This window comes from Bemisia tabaci, chromosome 4, assembly GCF_918797505.1.
Source record: "Bemisia tabaci chromosome 4, PGI_BMITA_v3".
Classification (NCBI taxonomy): Eukaryota; Metazoa; Arthropoda; class Insecta; order Hemiptera; family Aleyrodidae; genus Bemisia; species Bemisia tabaci.
Genome location: NC_092796.1, coordinates 56,301,259 through 56,326,855, shown reverse-complemented (window position 1 = coordinate 56,326,855; position 25,597 = coordinate 56,301,259). Strand labels below are relative to the sequence as shown.

Genomic DNA, 25,597 nt, shown 5'->3' with positions numbered 1-25,597 from the left:
ATGAGAACAAAATTGACAGAAGGTCTGTTTAATCCCAAAACTGCGATAAAAAAGAAAATTTAAAAAAGTACAGAAAAAATAAAAAAAGGTAGCTTCAGTGCTAATTTAGTACAAATGTCTGTCAAAGATTTTCAGTCTTGACATCGTTAACAGATTCAGTAATGGGATTAGTAAAAAAACAATATCAGATTTTAAAATGTACACACTTGTTTTATTGATTGAAATCAAATGGAAATTATCCACACTGATAGATAGAATGACTATTTGAGATCCTTATGGGCAAAGCTTGTTTTGTACAAGAGATATATGATACAATAAAATATTTTTCTTTTTAAAAATGATGCTTTTCAGCATTTTTAAATTCCTTGATACAATGAAGAAAAAGACGTAAAAAGGAAAGAAAGAGATGGATCCGAGCTGAATCCTCCACAGTAAGAGTTTTCATTCTGAACTAAGCACTTATGCTCTTAAAATCATTGTGACTGCGTAATAAATAAAGTCAAAATGGTTATTACAGAGGTACATCTTGAGAGAGCCTATTCCCTAGGCAACGTTCTTTTATTTTAACTTATGACTCGCGCTTCACTTGGACATTAAGTATTGCCAAAAAGTTCTGCCACTGCTCAGGTTTGAGCCCAGAGTGAGATGATTTTTTGGAGCTTGGTTATATACAAGAAAGAAGGTGCTGAATTTCATCAAAGAAAGACGGAATAAATGCGGCTGCAGAATCATTTTCTTTCTTTACTCATTAAAGATTACATGTAAATAAAGTTGAATCTGCAAAAGAAAACATGGAACACAAACATTAACAAAATTTAAAAAAGGCAAGGCAGAATTTTTTATAGAAACACAAACGACAGCTGTATAATAAAAAAAATTTGCCTTCAAAATATGTAAGTATCACTCGCTAATAACACACTTAAGCAAATTACAACTGGGTTGTAAAATACAAAGGCAAACAACTATCATATCAATTCGCTTGGACCGTTTACAAACGCTAGTTAAATACCTGACTACCTAAAGAATAGCCAAAAAATTGGGTAAAAATGTGATCTAATTAGAAAAAAGTCATAAATAATATGCTCAAATGCCTGGTCTGAACTTGACACCACTTCATAACCAAGGGTAGCATGTAAATTGAAAAACTTGAAGTTAAGGCTTGGGCACTTTTTTCTACTGGCTTGTAAATTGCCAACAGTGACTAAGCCAATTTCAGAATGACTCACATTTTCAAAACTTTTCTAGGATGTTTGTCACCCACTTAGGTATTTTTTGAGCATTTGTGCATGGCCTTGGCAAAATGACCCAATGATATTTTCCTAGGAATTCTGCGAGCTGATTGTGAATTGCCGCAAGGCATATGTAATCGGTCTGCAACACATGATTTTTCATGACAGCCTTCTTGGGAGAGATATCAATTAGGGGACAACAATAACTATGTGTTTCATTGAAACCAGATGGATGTTCATCAAGTTTTCAGACAAAAATGCCTGTATGTACATTTATCAGTTATCCTAGAGAGCAATAGACCTCTGCCAATAGAAAGTATTCTTGGAATATAAAGCTTTCTCTTCAACATAAAAAAAAATAAATAAATAAAACAAATCAGATAAAGTAAATGAGAAATAAAAAAAAAAAAAAAAAATTTTACTTCCTATAGTGAGCAACAATACAGAAACTAGTTATACCGGTTCGATTTGGAACAAATTAGCAATGGGGTGAAGGACCAGAATGCATAATTTATCAATGGTTAAAATACTTCCAAGAGGCATGACTCATAAAGTTAGGCTCTGTGTTATTTTCATACTATGTTAATCACTTCGTCATTTCAGTGAAGTATCAGTTAATTTTAGTCAGACATAGATGAGAACAGAATCGAAAATAGAGGATTAAGGCTCACCTGCAAAGTGCTTGAGGTAGGGAGGAAATGATGGGTCCGTAACCTTGCGAGTTGTCATACAATTCAAACAATGGAGCTGCTACTAATTTGTAATTTTTTGGAACTGCAAAGAGGGCTATTTCAATTAAAGAAAAAAAAAATAACTGAATTAGTGATAAGAAATACACTTGATGTGGGCATAAGTATGAGACAGAAGTGTGTAAAGTAAATAAGTCGAGAAAATTACAGAAAGGTACACTTCTTCTGAATACCAGAGAGAATTAGCCAAGGAAAAACCTGTGAGCACCATGAGGGTTTTCCAGTTAGTTCAGATGTAGCTCTAAATCTCGTTTCTTCATTTTTCGTCAGTTACTGGGTTTTGAAAAGGGAAATAAATTAATCCTCTGCAGAGGAAGTTATTGTTCTAGATTATAAAAACTGAGGACTTTAAATTAGCAATTGGTAAGTATTTTTCCCATGACAGAGAATCAAATTTAAATTCCTTGAGATCAGAGTATATTAACAAATTAACAGCCACACTAGTAAATAACTAGTCATAAGAGCTACTGCAGATCCCATGATGACATATTACTGTGGACAGCAAAATTTGGAGTGGTCTATTGACACTGCTGGCAACGAGCATTATACAAAAATACAAGGCCCACAACCGCGATATACATATTGTTTCATCTTGATTTTTCCTTATTTTTTTATCTTGATATGCCCAGTGCCGTGAGTGCAGCCAAAGCACAGACAAAAAATGCTGAGTCAGTCAAAATGTCGGAAACAATACGTTTGCATGCAAAAAATTTAAGAAATTAAAGTTACATGCAAGTCGGGTGATGTTATTTAGTACATAAATCCATTGGTAAAACCAGTAAAGTGGCTGTTATAAGTTTGGCAATGGGAAAAAAATCAAAGTTATTATAGCATTTTAAAAGTACAGCCAGAGTGTATTAAAACGTTGCGAGCCATGTTGGACACATGAACCTAGCACTTAAATATTCCTTTGGTGCCGTGTCGCCTAACAACAACTGACAGCAAAATATTGAGATAATGACAATGACTGCGCAAACTTTACGCTACAATTTTTTTTACCCTGGTTCTAGAGTTTTTTTCAATTATTCATCCAAGTTTCTCCTTTATTTATGTTGAATGCTTATCTAGAGCCACAGAAACAAATGTGTAAAAGCTAATTGGTAAAAAGGGAATTGAAAATTCGTCATCAACGAAATAAATTATGTCACATATGACAAACGACGAGCTAGATGAGTGAGACTGTATACATAAATATATATTACAGAAAATGTAAATTAAAAAAGATATACTTCTGAGAGATAACTTGACCTCAAAATACATATAGCATTATTAGACTTTCTCACTACAATTAATTTAGATCGTTCCGATTTCACTGATTAGGTGATGTCAGACACTCATATCAAGAGAGTAACTGAGTGTTCTATGGGACTTTCACGACTGAGTTGATTACTCACAACTGAAATGGGCCAGTTGGGTCGTATTGAACTATTGAAATGCAATAATTTTTAAATGGAATCCCTCGGAAATTTAAAGGCAAAAAAGTATTTCTAAAATTCTACATCCACCACACAGAGGATAAAAATAATGTGATGTAAAATGACTCTAAAGCATTTCACTTAACTGGAAGGAGACTCTATTTATAAAAAAATTGGACCAATCATTAATTTAATTCTGATTCCAAGACTGGAGAGTTCAATTCGTATCTCTTTCATTTGGTTGGTAATAGTTTAATTTTGCAAAAACGATACTATTTCACAATAGCTCACAAGAACATTGCCTCTTGTGTCCATCTCCCATTTGGATGAAATTTGAGATATTTTTCTCACTGCTGGGCCTTAGAGAAGCCGCGATAAATTTTTGAAAATTGCAAATTTTGAACCTATGGACTACAATTCTCCAAAATTTCATCCACATCCGGGGCAGACACTAGGAACCTTGTCCTTGTCGGTAGAGATATCATCAAACAAATCTCATGATAACAAGAGCAGATAATTCAGAAAGTGCTAAAAAACTGAACAACATTGTTCTTGAGGAATACATATTTTGTAGATTGAAACCTGTGATCTCAGTGGAAAAGAATGAGCGAGTGAGATTTTGCAAATTGGGGAGATTTTTTCATTTTAGTGGTGAAATCTAATATCTACATGATGTTAATTTTGCCTCAACAAAACATCCAGAAAATGATCAAAGGGGGCACTAAGGGCTGTATTCATTGTCGCACCTTAAACTTTGAGGTCTCCTTAAACAGGCTTTTACACCTAAGGAACCATTATGAAAACAACTCTTATTCTCTTTTTTCCTCGGACGAATCTCCTCTGTTTCACTGTAACTACTTCCTGTGCTTACATTCCACTATAAATGACTGGAAATTCAGAAAAGTGATACTGTTCTTACTTAATCAGGTCTAAATTAAACACAGAGGCTGAGCGACGCTGTCAGGCTAATATAATCCGAGGTCAGCAGCCTGATTGTTGAAATTTTGTGTTTGTTCAGACGACATAGGTTAAAAGGCGGAGTGTGATTGGTCAACTATGTCTTATTGCTGCTTTGCCGTGCCTTTGTCGGGTTGAACTCACGACAAGCTATCAGCACTCCTTAAGTTTCCGACAGTATGTCGTCCATTCCACCTGACAAAGGCACGACAAAGCAGCGATAAGACATAGCCAACCAATCTCGCTCCGCCTTTTAACCTATGTCATCCCGACAAACAAAAAATTTCAACAATCAGGCTGCAGGTGTACCATTGATGTCTGACAAGCCCCCAAGTCATGCTTCTGCTCACTTTTTAATTGGAGTGGAAAGGCATATGTTTGAAACGTTTGGTAGGATTATAAGATAGAGGTTGAATTGATTTAGTATCACATTGATGACATTCACTTAATAATCATTGGTAGCTGATGTTATCCCAAAGTTATGATTGCTGTCAGACACCATAGGATGATGCGACTGCCAACGTGTTTAAGTTCAGAAACCTGGTCACTTTACACTCTCAAAAAAGCGTCTCCTTCTATCTCCGTACCTTTCATCAATGTACACTTTGATTACATTGCTGTTAAAGAATAAAAAAATGACGTGTGTGACAAAAATAGTAGCTTGGCAGTGAATTTTCTTATTGGTAAAATGTAACCGACAAACAAAGTAAGAACTTCCTAAAAAGAGGCATGATAAAAAATATTTGCTACGAAGGATTATTCATTACATTCTTCTTCTCTGACACATCAAAGATCACAAAATTAATCACCACATGAACATTAATTCTGCGGAGTGACAATCAAAACTCTTGATAATTCAAAAGCTCAACAGATTCTTGAGTATAATGTGAATTTAAATTATACCCGCTGTCAACTACATATGTTGGGTTGCCTCTATATTTTGCTTTCTTTCTGGTCTTTACTCTCCTCTCTTCTTCACTAAATACGATTCATATTTTTTTTGTTCAAGCTACAATGCGATCATTTTCCTATATCAAAAGTTAATCAATCAAGGTCTTTCCTTTAACTGTCACTTTTACCCGACGGTTAGAGCTCTTCATTTGTTACTTGCATGAGAATTGCTGTGAAGTTTGTAACTTTGTTAGGGGCCGTTCATAAATTACGTCACCGCAAGTAGAGGGTTGAGGTGGGTGGTCTAGTCGTGGATGACGGGGAGGGAGGGGGAGGGGTCAAGTCAAGGATGAAATTAGATTTCCTGAAGGCGAAAATGCTTGCTAGAAATTTGAGGAGGAAAAATTATTTTTTTTATTTTGCAATGAATAATTCCAATTTTTCTCAAAGCAATGAAGTTTGCGTTATTTAATTTTTCAGCTAGTGATATGTGTCGCCTTAATATTTTTCTTTATTAAAAGAGCATAACATATATTTAATACTCAATAAAATAAATTAATCATGTTCTTAACATAGCAGACTAAATCTACTGATTTTTATCAATTTTCTGCGTTTTCCCCCAAACTGGGGAGGGGGCAAAGGGGGGGGGGGCGGCAAAAAATTGAAAAAAATGGGTGACGTAATGTATGGACTTACTGATCTTAACTTTTATAAAACCAAGAGTTGACTAGACCTCCTAGCACAGAAACGTGAGTGATCAATTACTTGAAAAAATTCCTGATGGAGTCAAGATATTACTGTTACTCCAAAATTAATTTTAAAGCATGGATCAGAAGAGAAAATTTGAGTATGCTTCAAGGTGGTAAATAATTATGCATCTTTGATGTTAAACATAAAATTTTGGGGTAAATGGTGAAGGAAGGCTCCAAAAGAGGTTTTGAAAAAGAGATCACCATCTGGTAGCCGCAATAAACTGTGAAATAAACAAATGGATCAGTAATGTTGTAGAGAAATACGTATGCACACAGTTTGAAAAGATAACTAAGTAGCAAAAGTAATTGACTTTTTATATTTTCCCTAGTAAGAAAAGATGTCTTTCACCAAGCAGTTATATTGTTCACCTGTTCATGGTAATGTATGGCGATGTGATTTAAGGAATGCTATAAATCAATTTTTCAGCCCTGAAAGGGTGTTGCGTGCAAAAATGAAAGTCAATAAAAAAAATGAGGTCATATTGGGACTAAATAACCAAAGATTAATTGAGTTCAACCATTAGAAAATCAGGACATTTTTGTGTTGGACGCGTTAGTCTTTCTTTGGTAACAGAATCTGTTCACTACTAGGGAGGGAAAATTAATGATAAATTTACCTTTCTCTGCTAACTGAACAAGGAATAGTCTTTTGTGTTCTTTCGGTTTTGTTATGTGAGGGGGCACATATGGATACTGTGGGGGCTCAAAGTTAGGTCTCCACCAGTTACCAATTGTATCTTCAACGACCCAGTCTTGTTTCACTCCATCCTGTCTACCAAGGGTCTGTAAAAAGTTACATGATTAAGCTGAATGAAAAGCCAAACATGAATGCCACAAAATTAAACGAAATGAACATAACAATGAAAATCTGAAGATGAATTCCAGCCAAAAATGTTTCGATTTTCCCTCCTGTTTTCCAATATGAAATTGGTTGAAGACAGATAATCTTCTTAATATTATACCGTTGTTTATGGAGCAAATCAAATGTAAATGGATATAATGTAATTTTATCATTTTACTGTTTTTGACCTTAAAAGAACAGCAAACAAACTTTGAAGGAGTGCTGAAAATGTAGACTGCATTACCTAAAGAGGAGAGACTATTTCCACTTTATTTGGACTCATCTTGGCAATTAGGAGCCATTATTTCTGGCTCATTTTAGAGAAATTTGTGCAGTCAGTTTTCCTGTGCAGATAAGTGCCTCTAAACTTGAGCCAGAAATAGCAGCTCCTTGTTGCAAAATGTGGTCCATTTATATCATTAATTTTTTATACAAATAGGTGCTTTCACAGAAGAGTTGACAAAAGTAGATCTGTTTAGGTTGGTAGTTCATCTCTCCTTTTGCATATTGTCACAAGGCTGGTTGTTGAAATTTGTAGACAAAGAAGACAAAAGGGATATGAAGGCATCCTATTGGTGGAAGCGGATGGTTGCAATGGACAAAGGACTTAGATAATAGACTATCTAACAGCAACCCACTAGACACCCCATAATAGTTCATCATTTATTCCCTTTGTCTACAGGAACCACCGGTTTCAACGAATGGGATCGCTCCATACTCCCTATGTCTTCATTGCCTATCAATTTCAAAAATCAGCCTGTGGATGTTTTGCTGTCAAGGATTGTTGGGCAAGCACCATTCAGTACTCTTCATATTCTGTCTAAAGCTGGTATTATCTCAAGTGTCCCATCCTTTTACCTCTTCTGGGGATGACCTTAACATTTCTTTTTTGCGTAATGTAGTTAATTTAATGGATTTTGAAGATTCCAGCTCTCTCCCTGAGTTTCCCTTTTTTTCAGGATCAATAGGGAGGAAACTGCTCAAAATTGTCCTTAAATATCAACTTTGATTAAATTTAAACTGTGTTGAGGCGATTTTGGGGAAAAATCCTCTTTCTCTGATTTTAAGTGATCTTGACAGTAAAGAAAAAGTTCTCTTTTACCCACTAGAGGTGGCCAATAATGGTTAAACTTCTGTTTTGGTACCAAAGCTGAATGCACAGTGTGGAAAACAAAGATTTTGGCGGAAAAAGAAAAAAGTGCTGTGAGTGCAAATCCTGGGTTCTGATGCTTGCTTACAAGGTGACCGCATTCGGCAAATCAAAAGCTGAAAGTCTGGGACTAAGCCAAAAGTAATGAAAATAAATTTTCCATGTAAGCTTACATTTCCTTCTTTTTTTTTCTTCAAACCTTCAGAAACAACAGAAACAACACAGGAAACAGACGTTTTTTTGGCAAAATGAAAGAAAAAGAAAAAAAAACTTACCTCTGTTAGAAGTCTTTTCAAGCCTTCAACTTCATCTTCTCCAGGACTCAGCTCTCCACCAGGGCTGCAAAAATAAAAAGCACATCAACATTATACAATGTATTTTGGAAAATTTCTGTAGTTATGGAAGAAATACTGGAGGGATTCACTTAAAGTGGATAACTAGTAATCGAATGTAGGAGCATTAATCTTCAAAACTAGGTATGCATTGTATAAAATGTACGTAAGTATGCAATATGCGCTTGTTGTGTGCCTTTATGTCCTCGGCACGATCAAACTAGCAATACTGCTTGGCAACCCCCAGTCTAGTTGCCAGATTTCCAGGAACTCATGGCCTTGTAGGCACTGGAGAGCCGTCACAACTTTTCCGCTGTAACTTTTGACTCTAGCAAGTCTCCTCTTTGAAGTTTTCCTCTCGCTTGGATGATAGTACTATTGACTTTTGATGAAATTCTCAGCAAAATTAATAGGTCCAATATTGGGTAGTGCCATTTTAAAACTTAAAATTTGCACAAGAGTCATTTTTTGAGTTATGCCCAGTTCTGTTATGAATGTCTGAAAGGAGCTCTTTAAGGGCTTACTAAGTGAAGGTGTCAACCACAACAAAAGGTGAGGTGGCCCCTCATTGTCAGTTGCATATTTATACGCTGGCGATCTCCATCGAACAAAGCCAGCTTTCGCAAACTTTCTTTGTCTAATAAAAGCTCAATGGGAATTCCAAAATTTTGGATTCAAACTTGGCTTTGCCTGTGCACTCAGCAAGCTCAATTTCATCAAAGACTGAGGTGTTCAATTCTCCTAAGTGCCACCAGTTGGCATGCAATTGACTGCAATGTTTGACAACTGAAGTGTTCAGTCTTAGTACGTCTTAACTCTCTTGTAGGTCTCTGTAGGTTCAATAAAATTTCATATTTTAATTCTGCATTAATTTTTCAAATTATGATGTGTCAAGAGCATTATTAAGAATTGTAAGAATAACTTACAGCTTGAAGAATGTTGTGCCCAGTTGAAGCAGTAATACGTGTGGTAAACCATGTTCATGAACCAAAAGGACCCCTTCTACACTTCGCCGCATGCCAATTTTTTCAAATTCTTCTCTCATTCTCTGAAACCGGGCTGGTACTGAGGGATCTTTTTCAAACAAAGGTTCTTTGGTTCCAAAAGTGTAATTAGTAAGTGGGTATCTGAAAAAGAGAGAGAAATAAACTGAGAACATGTGGATGACTTTTCAGGTATAAGTAAGAGATATAAGTAAAGTGCAATTCTAAGATTGGCAAAATTATATTATTTCCAGATACTTAAGCGGCCGTTGCTAAATTATGTAACGCTCTAGGACGGAGATGGGTTGGGGAGAGCTTTACACTGTTTTGTTTAAATGTGTTACAGGATAGGGACCTACATCGTATAAGGGGGGGGGGGGGAATCAGTCAAAGGTGCTAAAAAAGTACGTTATTCAATTTAGGGACGGCTCCTAACCCAAATCTAGCTGCTGTTCCCTGATATCGTCAGGTTTGAGGTTGTGTAGGAGGATTTAATAAGCTGCGAGAAAGTTTCGGCCGATGACAAAATGTCACTCAAGAATAAATATATCTCTTTCTCCTCAAAAACTGCATTCATGTCTAACTTTGCCTGCAAGATACTTACATCTGATAGTGAACCAATAGATACTTCCAGGTGAAATAATGAACATGCAACTGTAATAGAGCGACGATACTGATCTTACAAATGCTGTTTTCACTCAAATACTTGAGCATAGATTTTAGAGACTACACCAACAGAGGCGAAAGCTATGCAGGAACCAATGTTGACAATTTTTCCGACTCCTGGCCATCTTGCTTTATAATGAGATGAAAGAAACGCTTTCCAACAGACAAAGGGCGAACTGCCCAAAACGTCTTCCGTCAACATGCCGCAGATGTAAATTCTCCTTACTTAGACACTTAAAAACTGAGACTGCTTCGTTTTCATGAAATCCCCTGTGGCTTGTGCTTCTATTAGCATAGTCTCTTTATACCAGGGCAAAAGAATGCATGGAGGCGATAAAACTATGAAGATGGTTAACATTGTATTGGACTGTCGTATCCTGATCCGGAGCAATATCTAAAGATTATTTATCGAAGAAGTTTAACTTACAAATTAATGGGACGATTGATCATGGGAGGCTGCTGAGAAGGAAACTTATTGTCGAAAGTTGTTTGATTTGCATTAGATGTTCGGCGCGGCCAGCCACTGCCGGGACCCATGGTGCCTGAAACAGGTTTGATTTGTGGAGTAGCCATGACACACAGCACTAAATTCTTATCACGCTGTTGAGCTACTAATTCGCAACGAAAAATTAGTTTGATTTGAAACAGTTAATGTCACATATAATTACAATAAAATCCTTAATATACGATTGTCAAATTCGGAAATTCTAAACACACTTCGACGCCATGCACGACTTTTTGTTGTAAGTTGTAACCTCTTCTTCTTCCCTTCCCTTCTCTTCAGGGTCGGGGTGGGGGGTGTTATTGGCTTGCCAGTGGGATAGCGCTCTGATTGGCTATTTTGCATATACGTCATCTTGAGGTTCAATTCTCACTTTCCAATTGGTTCATTTTCGGCTTGAAAGTTTTAGGTTAAGTTATCAATAACTCTAACTAAAAAGAATCGGATTCACTTCACAACACACTAATTTGTTTCCAAAGTTGTGTACACGTGTGATATGATGTGGTGTGGTACAACCTAGTTCGTTTACTTGTACTTGTACTGAGTGATTTCTAATTTCTAGTAATACAGTTCTGTCAAAGGTTTCAGTCAGTTCCTTCCAACATGCCCACAATCAATATCAAGCGAGACGTATTGTTCAAAGCTTTGAACAAAACTTACACTGACGATGAATTTTCCCAACTCTGTTTCGAATTTGGTTTGGAATTGGATGAAGTCACTTCAGAGAAGCAGATGATCTCGAAGGAGCAAGGAAAAGAGCAATCATCCGGTGCATCAGAAGAAATCATCTACCGAATTGATGTTCCTGCAAATCGTTACGATCTATTGTGTCTGGAAGGTTTGGTCAGTGGACTCCTTGTTTTTCTTAAGAAAATAGAGCCACCCAAATTTAAGTTAGCGCAGGTCCCTGATACTTCCCTACAAATCTTACGAGTGACGTCTGCCACTCAAGCCATCCGTCCAGTGGCAGTTGCAGCGATTCTAAGAAATGTTTCTCTTACTCCCGATTCCTATGCCAGCTTCATTGACCTTCAAGATAAGCTGCATCAAAATGTTTGTCGCAAAAGAACTTTAGTTGCTATTGGCACCCACGACCTCGACACAGTGCAAGGACCTTTTGTTTATGACGCCCTTCCGCCTAAGGATATCAAATTTATTCCTCTTAATCAACAAAAGGAATATGATGGGCTTGAGTTAATGGATCTTTATTCAACGCATGCACAATTGAAACAATATCTTCCAATTATCAAAGATAGTAAAGTGTTCCCAGTCATTAAAGATTCTAATGGGATTGTACTCTCTTTACCCCCAATCATTAACAGCCATCACTCCCGCATTTCTTTAAAAACCAAAAATATCTTTATTGAATGTACTGCTACGGATAAAACTAAGGCAAAAATTGTTTTGGACACCCTTGTTTGCATGTTTAGCCAGTATTGCGACAAAAAATTTGTTGTTGAGCCTGTAAGGGTGGAAACAATAACTCCTGACGGAAGTGAATTGGAGACATATCCGGTGCTAGCTTACCGCAAAGAGAAAATTGTTGTCAAGAGTGTAAATAAGTATGTAGGAGTCCATGAATCAGCTGATAGTATAGCAACATTACTGTCGCGTATGTGTCTTAAATCGAAGCAGACTGATGATAATCATGTTGAGGTAGAAGTCCCTCCGACGAGACATGACATCATCCATGCTTGTGACATATATGAAGATGTAGCAATTGCCTACGGTTACAACAACATTGTGAGAAAAATGCCCTCAATATCAACTGTGTCTCATCAGTATCCCTTGAACAAGCTTTCAGACCAAATCCGAGGCGAAATTGCTGAATGTGGTTTCACTGAGGGTTTGACTTTTTCATTATGCTCCAGAGATGACTTAGCAACAAAATTGCAGAAGAAAATTGAAGATATACCAGCTGTCCATGTAAGCAATCCCAAAACATTAGAGTTTCAAGTAGCACGAACTACACTTTTGCCTGGTCTCTTGAAAACGCTAGTGGCAAACAAAAAAATGCCTCTGCCCCTCAAGCTGTTTGAGGTATCAGACGTTGTGTTAAAAGATGCTAGCACAGAAGTAGGAGCGCGAAACGAACGACATCTTTGTGCTGTGTATTGTAATAAAACTCCCGGTTTTGAAATTATCCATGGGCTTTTGGACCGAGTTATGCAATTGCTAGAAGTTCCAAGGGATAAAGAAAAAGGTTACTATATCACATCGTCTGATGATGTCACCTATTTCCCACAGCGCTGTGCCCAAATTCTTTACAGAGGTAAAGTCATAGGTCTAATGGGTATCCTACATCCAAATGTTCTGTCAAATTTTGAATTAACCATGCCTTGCTCTGTTTTTGAAATTAATATTGAGCCTTTTGTCTAATTTGGTCGAAAAATTGACTGTCATAAATCTTTGTTCATTTAAAACTACAATTTATTGTTGATTCTTTGTTTCTTGACCTTATGCCTAAAGTTAGTTGAAAGAATTCTGATCCGTAGCCTCAGTTTTCATTCTTTCACATACCTAATATCAACAGTGAAACTCAAACTAATGCCTCTCGGTTTACAAAGTTGCAGTCTTCCTGTCATACTTAAGGTGATTCGTCAAGTTCAAGTGACGTGGTTGAACTGGCATGCGATATATTGCATCAATGAGGTCAAAAATCTATGCAGATTTTGAATCTTTAGGGAAAAAAACGGACGTTAGCTCCTGCGCATGAGCCTAGAGAATCATTCTAAACCCAAAAATCGGCAAAATTCAGAGAAATGAAAGCAGAATCATGTTTGGAAAAAAACCTTGCATTCGATACAGAAATCGATAACTGAATCGAATGCAAGGTTTTTTCCACACACTATTCTGTTTTCATTTCTCTGAATTTTGCCAATTTTTGGGTGTAGAATGATTCTTTCGGCTCATGCGCAGGGGCTATTGTCTTTTTTTTCCCTAAAAATTCAAAATCTGCCGAGACTCCTGACCTAATCATTGCGATATATCGTATGCCAGTTCGACCATGTCACTTGATCTTGACGAATCATATTAATTTGTTAATTAAAAAACTACCCAACATCAATTTTTTAAACAATTCCAGATTTTCCTTCATTGTTCAAAGAAAATTCTGTGAAAACTTTAAAGAATGATGTTGTTTTATTCTCTTTCAAATAAATTAAACGGGAACAGAGATTTTAAAACACTGCAAAGGAGATGCAATGGTTTGGGAGTTTCAACGTCGATACTCAGGCAAATTTACTCACAGCACAAACTGAAAATAGAAGGTGTAGTTCTAGGTATTGATATAGGTTGCTCTAAATTTTTTTAAGAGGTCAAGGATATCCTTCCCACAAGCATCACACAATTTGATGAAAATATTGCACAAGAGGGTCAAATAAGTACCTTATTTTTGTGCAACATAGTTTTAGATTAATCATAGGTCTATGACTGGCTACTTTCTCAAGAAGAGTTGAATGAAATAGTTCAGGACCAGGAGTCCAAAAATACTGGCATATGCAATAAAAAAGGAAGTCTCAGATATTGTAGGTACATGATTAACTGTGTCAATTGAGAAAACGAAGAGCGACTAGATTGAGGATTTGATGACTTCCTTCTTGATTAGGATTTCCCTACTCAAACAAGCGACTAGATTGAGGATTTAATGACAAGTTGAGTTATTTTATAGTTAAATCTCTGTAGCTGAATAGTCTGAAAGGCCTTAAAAATCGATTACTATTTAATCTCTGAAACCAAAAATTACAATTAAAGGGAATTGTGACAATAAAAAAAAACAAGGTAAGAATTTCTCTTTTCCTGTCTACTTTATTTTTTGAATGGAAAAATACTCAACATCTCTTCTTGAAAATTTGTTCATCTGTGTGAAGAGTATTCAGTGAAATTTCAAGCGACAGAGTTGATATGTTCTCCTTTGTTAGAATTAAATGGAAGCAAATATTTTGAAACACCATAAATGAAATGTGCATTCCTAAAGTTTCAGCACGGATACTTAGCATATCGACGGTGAAACTACCAAACCACGTATCTCGTTTGCGGTGTTTAAAAATCTACGCTCACATTTTATTTTTTTGAAGTAGACCAAATCAATATCATTCCTTGAAACTTTCACAGAATTTTCTCCGCACGAGGAGGAAAAATCACAGACATTTTCAAGACTGGACGTCAAGTAGTTTTTCATTTAAAAAATAAAGTATGACAGGAAGTCTGCGACGTCGCAAACCGAGATACGTGGTTTGGTAGTTTCACCGTCGATATGTTTATAAAGATCTGAATAGGGGCTCAGTATAAAGAATACCTGAAAATATTTAGAACAAGTTATGCCTCCCTACTTCAAAAGAATGTATCAAATAAGAATTTGAAGTAAAATGTAAAAACAGGAAGCTATTTCTGAACTTCCAGTTTTGAGTAGGAATGGCCATATTGACGTATACCTAGAAGCTTCCTGAATTTTAGAAAAAAGTTGAAAAAACAAACAAATTATTTTCCGACTGAATTAATGGAATTTAGCATTATTGGGAGAGGAAGGCATCAAGTATTTCCTTTCAGGAAAATTTATCTTTGAAATTGACTACACTACGATTTTATAAAATAGGTAATCTATCTCAGATAATAAATTTGCACATTCCATTCTTTACATTAAAGTTGTTTTCGAGTCAGACTCAAAATAGGGGCTTGGACCACGAGAGGGATGAGTGCAATTTTTGTCATTACAAGAAAATTTTTTTTTTTTTTTTTTTTTTTTTTTCAAAATTACATGAAGCCTTATGGTGGAAAGCAAGTTCAAACTCACTTTTTGATGCTTAAAAGTTGGATTTTAGTAGTGACTTTTACTTATACATATATTTAAAGTAAGACTAATTTTAGTTGAAATCACTAATATATCAATTTTTTCAAAAACTGCACAAATCCAACTTTTCTTCCAAGCCCCTCAAATTTGGCATGAGAGCAGTGAGCTAAGTTCACGAAAAACTTCATTGTTTCTTGGGTCTGAAATTGCATAGCATTGCACAGTTGTAGATAATTTCGGAGCCTATCGATTGCGATTCATTTTCAACAGGTTCTGCTAAAATTTTGTAGGTACTAACAAGAGTAGCTAATCGATCCGTATGTATTTTTCTACCTAAGATTTGTACTGTGGCTGATGCCGTTGATGTTATTGAGTCAGAATTATGAATAAATGGAGCTGTGTCTACTGTCACACCTCTTTCTTGCAAGAGATCCGATATTCTAAAATCCGAGCTAGTTAAAATTTCATCCCCTTTTTTTAATCCATCTAATAAATTGGAGGAATCAAACATCTGTCTTAAACTTACATCACAACTGAATAGCTTTGAGCAAAATATGACGATGCCACCCTCATTGATGCCAATGAGACATCTGTAATGTGCCCTGTGAATCTTCTTTCGAAATTCGCTATCTACTGGTAGAATTGAATCGAAAAAAACTTTCACACAATGGAGACACACTCTATATTTGGTCCCATCAGTTTTTCCAAGCGACCAAAAATCAATATCACTCAGACAAATATTTATTATTTTACTCCAGTGTTTAAATATTTTACACACCAGTGGCGGTGTGACATTGAACATAGCGCCTATCATTTTAAAATCTTGGTTCAACCGATATTTGTACAACGTCATAAGAAGCTGATTCATGGGGCAGATAAACTTATACTTGCTCAAAAGCTCGGAGCTCATACATTTACTTTTGGCGAGGAAATTATAAAGAGCATTGAATTGATCATGAGAAAATTCAGTGAAATATAGAATTTGCTTTGCATTTAACCGTTCAAAATTTATGATGGCTTGGAATTTTCGACACTGCCTCTGTTTGAGTTGTTACATCGACCATGGTTTTCTTCTTCTCGTACTGTGTGATGGGGAAGCTGAGGTAGTCCATTGCGTCTTCTGTTCTCATCACTGTCTCCTGATTAGAGATCTCTCTGGTATCTGAGTCATTGTTATCAAGCATGTTTGCAGGAGGAAGCTCATTTATTTCTTGCTGAGCTGGTGGAAGCTGATCCACCTCTTGCTCAGGAGTTGCCATCTCCCGTGAGAGATCATCCAGCATGCTCCTGTGGATGACCGAATGTTCAAAAGTTTTCCCTGAAACAAATGAGGTTTAATTAGTAGAAATTTTAAAGGTAAGACACTCCCAACATTCATGGATTTCCTACGCTGTGTCTTCTGTGGGACAAAAGAACTTTTGGAATGGCCAAATCTTAAAACCAAGTGACTCCCTTTGCGACACTGCAGACTTCCTGTCATGATGTATTTTCTCTTTGAAAAACTAGAAACGTACTTTCCTTCTCTATTAGCAGAATATTAAATGAGAGGTTCAAGCTAAAAAATTGACTCAATTTCCTTCACAGACACAAAACAGGATCGGAAATTTTGAAACTTAGAGATACGGGATTTCCAACTTTGGAAATCAATTAATTTCTAGGATACTATAAGGTCAATTGAGGATGCAGGTGAAAAAACAGTGAAACGGTGATTATGCTGATTCTGTTGGAGAAATAGTTTTTGCACTGGACATGTGCTCAAGAGTGACCACTCAAAACTTATATTCCTACTTCAATTTTTAAATGAGGTATACTTACAATTTTTTCCTGAGGAAAAGCAGCCTAATTGTGACAGTAGTTAAAACCTTTCGATTACATTTTCTTGAAGTCATACTGTCCCGACATAATCTCACCCTCAGTTGGGGATAAAGCAGGAATCTACTACATTCCTTGGATAAGTGGAAGTCCAATTAATGGATATTTTGAGATTATGATCAAAAGACAGCTGAATGTTTAAATGCATAACCTCGAGTCAATGCCGTTTTCGTAGGCAGCAAAGTATCTCGCAGGGGTGCAGAATCTTGCAAGCGTTCATGCTGCCACACACCTGCAAGCTTTCTAGAAAATTTTCCTCAATATTCAAAAGTGAGGACCCACTTCTTCTTGTTTCTTTTAAGTTTCGACTTTTCATCCCTACACATAAATTGTCCCTCCTTTGATGGGAGCATGATACAGCATTCTCCGCGCACCTTGTACTTTAGCATCTCCATCAATGAAATTCTTACCAGGGACTGTTCTTATTATGGGAGGCAATTTCTTGGCACTTACTTGTGAAGAATTGATGGGAAGAAAGTGAGCGTAGAAACTAGCCAACTGATCCAGTTGTTGTGAACAATCAGGTTCAGGTATTTTAAAATGGAATACTTGCGATTACCTAACAAGAGAGATACGAGACATCAATTGTGAGAGCACAATGATTTGACAGTGAAATCAGAGAATCACAAAATCTTCTCAAGAGTAAACATCATATCGATGATATAGTAAATATTTAATTTTCACTTTCACTACCTTACTACAGGGAGGTTATGTTTGATTGTTATGGTTGATTATTTGGGAAACTTGGCAACTCTAACCTAACCTCCAAGCGTTATTTATTCAGAATCTCACGTGTCGTGTTGGAAATTCAATGTGAATTAAAGAAATTAATCAATGATTTATATCAGTTAGAAATAGTAATAGTTATAGTGTCATTATCAGTAGGTATTGATCATTCATATCGTTTGTATCGCATCGTGTTGTTCAGTCTCTTTATCTGTGATGGAAGGCGCAAACATCAATGTAATAACTAGTGTCAAATGGGTACAGCGAGGAGTGGCCAAAGCTGACCCTTACAAATTAAAACTCTCTACAGATGAAATTAAAGAAATCATTGAAGAAAACATAAAGCATAAAAAAGATGCCATCAAAAAATTCAAGAGCAAATCTGAAAATTCGGATGAAGACGATGTCGAAGCTTGTATGGATGATTACGACGAAGAAGATGATGCAGTCATAGGTATGTATTACATTGTACTGGTTGGTTTGTTTTCTTCTGTGTCGGGAAATAATTTTGCTCGAAAGTATCTATACATGGAAGTCGATTATTTTCTGCTTCTCCTAAGAGAGAACTAACGGAAATCATGCAGAATCTGTATCCCATGAAGTAGCACTTTTACAATTGAATGTAATCAGCATAGAAAATTTTTTTGGTGTAATATGCACCAGCCAATCACTCGAAGTGAACTATGGTAAGATGAAAGACCAGTTTTGATAAAATATCGGTTTTGTTTTTAACTTTTCATGACAAAATGAAAAGAAACAGAGAAGAAGCACATGCCAGGTAAATACATCTGAGAAGTATGTTTTTTATTTTATTTATTGATCCAGAGTTAATCACTGAGAGAATATACACTGAGTGGTTGTCATAAAGACTATGTCAAAGGCAAAACTACCAGACCACGTATCTCATTCGCGGCGTTTAAAAATATCGCTCACATTTTATTTTTTTTAAAGGCATATCATTTCATTCGAAGGGATATTTGAACTGATTCACGGCAGGCGCAGTGATACAACTATTCGACCACGGGTGTAAGCATGGTGCTGCCAGCCGGATTGAAAGCGCCACCGCCAGTACATTTGCAAAGAACTCATTTTGTACAGCAATAGTATGTAAGAATATTACATAGAAGAGTACTGATATAACCGAGTACTGATATAACCAGGTATATATCCTTAACACCCTCACATCATGCTAATCGCAACTGCCAATTGATGAATTGTCGATTTTCTTGTAATGAGTATTTTTATTACAGGTCTTGATGATATTGCCACTGTCGGTGAAGATTCAGCTACGACATCATCATATGCCCTAGATTTAAATGATAATTCCGACAGTGAAAAGGAAGATGAAGTCATCAGACCTGATGATAACTTATTACTGGTCGGCCATGTCGATAATGACTTTAACTCTCTAGAAGTCTGGGTTCACAATGAAGAAAATCAAGATTTCTACATCCACCATGATGTTTTGATACCATCATTCCCATTGTGCTTAGAGTGGCTAAATCATGATGTCACCACAGGTAATTGATTTTCAAAATTGGGTACTTAAATGCGCTGGCTGGGGCATGGTTCGGAGTTAGGCAATCTCACAAGTGTTCTGCGATTTTTTAGGAATTCCTGCCAAAAAAAAATCACTTACTCACTGTCATCGTTTTTAGCAGCTAATCCAATTGAAAATTGTCATTTGTTGATAATCAAATATTAGTCTATATACCCATAATTGTATTGCTCTCGACTCCCCTTCTGCAAAACAATTCCTGCCAACATCAATGCATTTCTGCTAATCCTGCTTCAATTACAAAAAAATTCGTTTTGAATTCCTTTGGGTGGATTGAATGCAGCTTTGTGAAATCATTTTCCTTGATCTCTGGTAATATGTCAAATTTCACATCTAATGTGTGTTTTCAAAACTGAAATCAATTTTGAAAGGTCTGCAGATTTGACATGATAGCAGCGATTGTGGACAATTATTTCACAGAGCTGCATGCAACCCACCCCAAGGAGTTCAAAATGAATATTTTTGCAATTAAAGCAAAATTGATAGATACGCATTGATGTTGCATGATTAATTGGGATTATTTCGAAGAAGGGAAGTTAAGGGCAACAAAATTATGGGTATGTAATTAATATTTAATTATCAACAGTTTTCATTTGAATCAGCCACTACAAACAATGATTATGAGCAAGTGATTTCTTTTTGGCAGGAATTCATAAAAAATCGCAGAACATTCGTGATGTTGCATCACTCTAAACCGTGTCCTAACAAAGTTTGTTTGAATATTTCAAATTTGTGAATGTAGGGTTCTTTCGTATGTCATATCAGTTTTTAGGAAAGTTTAAAAAAGCCTGATTTTGACATAAAGTGGGCTAGTTATCACCAAAATCTGGTTTCCAAATGATCAGACCTATTACTTGTGAGCCAGCAGTATCATTTCTACAGACAATGAGAGGGCGCTATCCCTCAGCACTGCTTTGAAGAAAGTGATGACTTTCACGATTCACAGCAATCCTTTGATTGTCTCAATGTCTTGTCTTGAAGAAAGAGGTACCTATGTGACATCTTAGTAAAGAAGGATGACAGAGCATTCTCCATACCCTTTTCACAAGGAGATGAGAAGTTTGATCAAAAATCAGAAGCGTCAAAAGAACACACTTCCTATGTTTTTCATGCCACCAAATTTAATGCAAATCGAAGAAATTCACCAGTCATGAGAGTTTTAATAAATGACCCACAATAATTATGTTGTTTCTGTATTTAGATGTAGCAAATTGAAATAACTTCCATCCTTAATTTCATCTGCAACTCAAGCTCGTTTTTTTACGAAAGGATAAAATTTGTATACAATAACTTGTTCTGACACCAAAAAGGAAAAAAAAAAGAAAATGAAAACTTATTTCATGTGTGTTTTCAGGTACCGCTGGAAATTTGTGTGCTGTTGGCGCAATAGATCCCATCATTACCGTTTGGGACATAGACATCATGAACTGCCTTGAACCGGCTTTTAAATTGGGGAAAGTGAAAAAAAAATCTGGTGAGCGCATTGGGCACTCGGATGCCGTTTTGGACTTAGCGTGGAACACTGAATATGAGCATATTTTGGCATCTGGATCTGCCGACAAGTCTGTAATACTCTGGGATTTGGACTCCTTGAAACCTTCTACCTGTATGCTAGAGGCAGGGAAGCGAGTTGAGTCGGTGGAATGGAAGCCTGATGACCCTCATTCTTTGTTGGTTGGCTCCAGGGATCGGTGTGCCCGTCTCTATGATTGTCGAACTGAAGGAGTCAACACACCTTTTAATGTGAAAGGTATTACTTTTTTAACCATCACAAGTACCCTTAACAGATGCATGCCATTGTATCATTCTCTTTTTACCAGTCGTTCTTGTCACTGATACCTACATAAATATCTCATCTTCCATTGAATTAATTTGAGTGCCAAAAAGTTTTTCGCTTAAACCTTTAGAGTTTCTTTTGTTTTTTGATGAACTGGTTTCTTTTTTTTTTACCTGCATTTGGTTGATGATCAAAAGTCTACCTTCTTTAAATTTTTTGGGATCTTCAGTAAATCTAGTGAGTTATGCTTTGATTAAGAGGAATTAAAATAAAAAACTCAGTTTTGAAGGAAGGGTAGGAGCGAAAATGAGGGGAAAGGTAATTTCTGGCTGGCTTGAGTCTTTTGTAAAGTTTTACACAGTCCTTATCCAACATTATTGTGAAAAGTGCAAGAATTTGACGGTTGACTGTATTTAAGAGTTCACTTACAATGCCCCAAAAGAACTTATTATTTTTTAAGTGACGGAAAATCCCTTTCTTCACTTTCTGAGAGACCTTAACTAACCCATACTATGAAATTTCATTGAGATTGAAAAGTAGGCTTGTTCGAAGGAAAGGTGGGTGTGGCAAAACCGTGATATATAACACTTTGGCTTTATGAGAAAAAACATTATTGTGTTAAGGAGCTAATACTATGCCTGCACCAACACTCAGTTTAAATATTTTTCTTGACGTTGTTAATTAATCAGGTGTTTTTAGAAGGGTGGAAGTTCCAAAACTTAGGAGGCGTGGCTTTTAAGGTATGGTGCATTTATATTTGGATTCCAGCCCTTTTCACGTGTCAGATCATCCTATTACCGAATTTTAAAATTTTCCCTGCAAAAAAAGGTAGAAGTCTGAACGCTCAAGCTCTATACTAGATATTATCAATATTGGAAGCCGAAAATCATGAGTTTTTGAACCTCTGCCTTTCTTGAAAAACTTGATCTTATTTTCAAGTTATAAAATAGGTAAACTTATTTAAAAATCAACTCTTATAGTAAAAAAATGGGCAAGCATTCTTTCATATATTTATTAATATTCTGTGAGAAAATTTTCAATAACCTAATTCGTTCACCTATTTTTTTTTTTTTTATTTCTGTAGGTAAGGTTGAAAAAGTTTGCTGGAACCCAAAGAACACCTCGCTCTTTTACATTGGGACAGAAAATGGAAAACTTTATGGCTTTGATATACGAAGTAGTGAACGAATGTGGCATTTAAAAGCTCATGATGAAGATATCACTGGCCTCATTGCTCACAAGTCTTATAGTGAAACTCTAATCTCTTGCTCCATGGATGGTAGCATCAAGTATTGGGACGACAAAGGTCCTCCTGAAATGACCTATTCCCGTGATCCAATAGTTGGTAAGATACAGTGCTTGGCTTTCAATCCAGATAACCCAGATTTCATTGCTGTCGGGGGAACTAACAAAAGCCACAACCTCAGGGTTTTAAATGTGAAACCACTGCCAAAGGTAATAATTGAAAATGATCTCCAGCCCTCAAAAGAAATTCCACGAACTAGCTCAGAATCAAAGAGTCGCTCAGAATCGAGAGGTCGACCCAATTTCAAAAGCCGCCCAGACTTCAAAAATCGGTCAAAATTCAGAAAAAATTCTGCCTCCAACCAGAGGTCCAGCAAGGACAGACAAGGATTTAAAGGTAAAAAAGGTTTTAGAAATAAAAACAATGCAAAAAGTTAAAAAGAAAACTTTTAAAATTTGAGAAAGCATTTTCATGAAAGTTCATCTTTGTAATGAAGGCATCGTTCCAACACTATTAATGTAAATTGAGGAATTAAGTTCATCACAATGCATCTCTTGTGGCATTATTTTTCCCATTATTCCATTGTTACCTGGCAGTTCTTGGATTTATTTTAGGGGTAGCCGATTATTAAGATGGTGTTTTTGTTAATCAGACGCAGTAATACCAAGTTGAAATGAAATATCGTCAGTCAGTTTAACCTCACAATTTCTGTATTGCTTTTTTATCGAGAGGACAAGCTTTTAAGTACCTCCTCTGTACGGACAAAAAATGTAAATGGTCCAATAAATACTTGACTTAACCTCATTTCAGCTAGGGCTTGTTATGTCCAATTCTCGTTGACAAACTTTCAATGACTGGTATGGTGGTTACCCTTATGTGAGACCGAGAGAACGTACTGAGAAACACTATGGAAGTGACTAAGAGAATTTCGATCACCAATTAAAGTTTTAATACGGCCGTGTTTCCAAGGAAAATTTCATGGGCTTTGTCTGAGGGAAAATCTCACCTGCTGAGTAGGGAAAAATATTGAGTTAGTCAGTACTAACCACAGCACCAAGTTGAGTCGTTGTGGAGTCCTAAGAGCGATTCAAAGAGAAGATATTTTTTCGTTTTGCTTAACGAGGAAAAAGCTCAGAAGTTTAATTCCTACAATTCGAACTTGGGACAAATCCCATGAAACGTCCCGCAGATACAAGGCTTAGGGTTAGGATTTTTTCTTTGATTGAGGTTGCCTTGATGCTAACTGGAGTCTCTTTATACAAACCTTGAGTTGCGCAATCTTGGGCCATGAATGTCACAAACGGACAGGAAGATCTTTCAGTTGGTTACCTTTTCTGTAATCTTTAGTCAACTTGTTTCAGAATTCCTTTCCTGCATTCTCTCTCTCATTCGGTTTGTTTCCCATCATGCGCTTAGTTCCCTTGTTCATTCTAGTTTGTTCTCTTTGCAACTAGTAAAAGAGCACTATTTTTGCCCTTTTGTAACATCCATGAAGCCTAGAAATGGGAGCCAATCAGAAATGGATTCCAAATTGCACTGCTCCTCTAATTAAGGGATCCCTATTCATTCTCAGAGACGAACAGTGTGGTGTGAATCGTTGATGAACGGAGAGAGAAAATGATGTTTGAAAGATTAAAACGAACGATAGTTCGTTGTACACATTTCCTCATTGATTAGATGGTCAATGTTCCATTTAACTTGGATAGACACTTCCTCCTGAATCTTAGTTTCAATCTTATTTGTGATCATTTCTTTTTCCATCATTACATTCTGAAGATCCACATCCATTGCTCAGTCAAATCAGGCACCTTTTTCATAAGTTGTTCCAAGAGCTTGGAAACAGATGAACAAACCGACGAAGAAAAAATATTTAGTACCATCTTAGGGAGGAATTGAAGTATATTTTAAAGCAAAAAACAGAAATCATAAAATAATTTTGAAATCAATAGCGAGGAAACAAAATTAGAGGAATATTGTGGTATAACAGATAATTGACAGAAAATTATCACTGATGGCTGAAAAATTAGTAGATAAAGACTTGAAAATTCAGATACCGGTACTTGTTTGGGTTGACTGCATGTCTCACCGGGGCGCTGTATTGTTTGTTAGGATGGCTTAATGTACTGGAGGAAGATATTTGCTACTTTAAAAGCATTGTATCTGACAGAATTGTTAATATTTTTAATTTCTGCTAGAAAACCAACTGTTGGGAGACATTGATTTTTTTCACTCATGTAAAAATTAAAATTGTCTTATAAGGGCTAGCTTTGATCAGCAATCACTAATTCTATCAAGAATCTCTCTTTGCTGGGTTCTTACAAATCCTTTCCAAGACCTATATATTATAAACTCTCACATGGAACAGATTTACAGCGCCCATCCTACGCACAAACTAGTATTAATTCTTTGATTTCTCAGCCATTTCCGTTTGAAATTCCTTGATTACCTAAATATTTGGTCCTTTATGTGTTGCAAACACATCGGTTACCTTCATAGCTCGTCCAGTGGACGTTTCGAAGGCAACAGTCAACAATTTCATTGATGAGCCTCTTGGAAGTCATAAGTTTGTGCAAGGGACAGGAGTTTTATTAATCTTTACAAGATGCTGATAGATTCTGTCTTATTGGTTACCTATACTGCTCTGCTAAGGAATAACAGCGTCAATGAAGAAATGAAAAACTTTTAGAGAAAATCGCCTTGAATGTGGGCTTCATTTTATGGTGTATGGATTGGTCCCATGTTCATCCTTGTTTTTTATACTTCAACTTTGGTTCATATTTCTATTTTTGTACAATATGTTTCTGTAAATGCTCTATTCCTTTCCAGAGCAGTATACTACATCCAATATTTAACTATTTTCTAAGATTCATGAATGAAAATTTTTTATGTATGTGTGTAGCCTATTTTCGAACTGGACGACTTATTCATTAATTCAGTCTGATTTTTTTCCTTGATTACTGTTGAATTTTGTCATCTGTTGCTTCTTTGAATCTTAGATATTGTAAAAATTAATTGTTTCATTAATAAATTGACTCTTTTTTTTTAATTAAGTTATTTTTCCATTGAATCAAATTGTTTATAGACATTTGACAAGCAAAAATTACATTTTTGAGATTATTGTTAGATGCCAAAGACTTGCCTGATGCATGCCACACAAGTGCT

The 25,597-nt window shown here is 36.2% G+C and overlaps 4 protein-coding genes across 5 annotated transcripts; 2 read left to right on the top strand and 2 right to left on the bottom strand.

The window, feature by feature from the left end:
• Positions 1-189: 189 nt before the first annotated feature.
• Cpsf5 (cleavage and polyadenylation specificity factor subunit 5) lies at positions 190-10,733 on the bottom strand. Of its 2 annotated transcripts, XM_019057117.2 has the most exons (6): positions 10,393-10,731; positions 9,243-9,443; positions 8,260-8,323; positions 6,611-6,776; positions 1,901-2,015; positions 190-777 (listed from the first exon to the last, which is right to left on the bottom strand). In XM_019057117.2, the coding sequence occupies exons 1-6, from the start codon at positions 10,536-10,538 to the stop codon at positions 756-758; spliced, it is 714 nt and encodes a 237-aa protein (XP_018912662.1). In that variant the 5' UTR covers positions 10,539-10,731; the 3' UTR covers positions 190-755. The 2 variants fall into 2 exon arrangements, with proteins under 2 accessions (XP_018912662.1, XP_018912663.1); XM_019057118.2 differs by lacking the exon at positions 190-777 and having other exon boundaries at positions 1,918-6,214; positions 10,393-10,733.
• Positions 10,734-10,884: 151 nt separating this feature from the next.
• beta-PheRS (phenylalanine--tRNA ligase beta subunit) lies at positions 10,885-12,896 on the top strand. Its single transcript, XM_019057116.2, has one exon. It carries the CDS (start codon positions 11,071-11,073, stop codon positions 12,844-12,846), a length of 1,776 nt encoding a protein of 591 aa, XP_018912661.1. The 5' UTR covers positions 10,885-11,070; the 3' UTR covers positions 12,847-12,896.
• Positions 12,897-14,254: 1,358 nt separating this feature from the next.
• LOC109040999 (uncharacterized) lies at positions 14,255-17,815 on the bottom strand. The gene is made up of 2 exons (XM_019057154.2): positions 17,582-17,815; positions 14,255-16,574 (listed from the first exon to the last, which is right to left on the bottom strand). The coding sequence occupies exon 2, from the start codon at positions 16,537-16,539 to the stop codon at positions 16,258-16,260; it is 282 nt and encodes a 93-aa protein (XP_018912699.2). The 5' UTR covers positions 16,540-16,574; positions 17,582-17,815; the 3' UTR covers positions 14,255-16,257.
• Positions 17,816-17,881: 66 nt separating this feature from the next.
• Positions 17,882-25,477, top strand: nclb (PWP1 homolog no child left behind). The gene is made up of 4 exons (XM_019057145.2): positions 17,882-18,308; positions 19,105-19,374; positions 20,767-21,162; positions 22,274-25,477. The coding sequence occupies exons 1-4, from the start codon at positions 18,071-18,073 to the stop codon at positions 22,870-22,872; spliced, it is 1,503 nt and encodes a 500-aa protein (XP_018912690.2). The 5' UTR covers positions 17,882-18,070; the 3' UTR covers positions 22,873-25,477.
• The last annotated feature ends 120 nt before the right edge of the window (positions 25,478-25,597 follow it).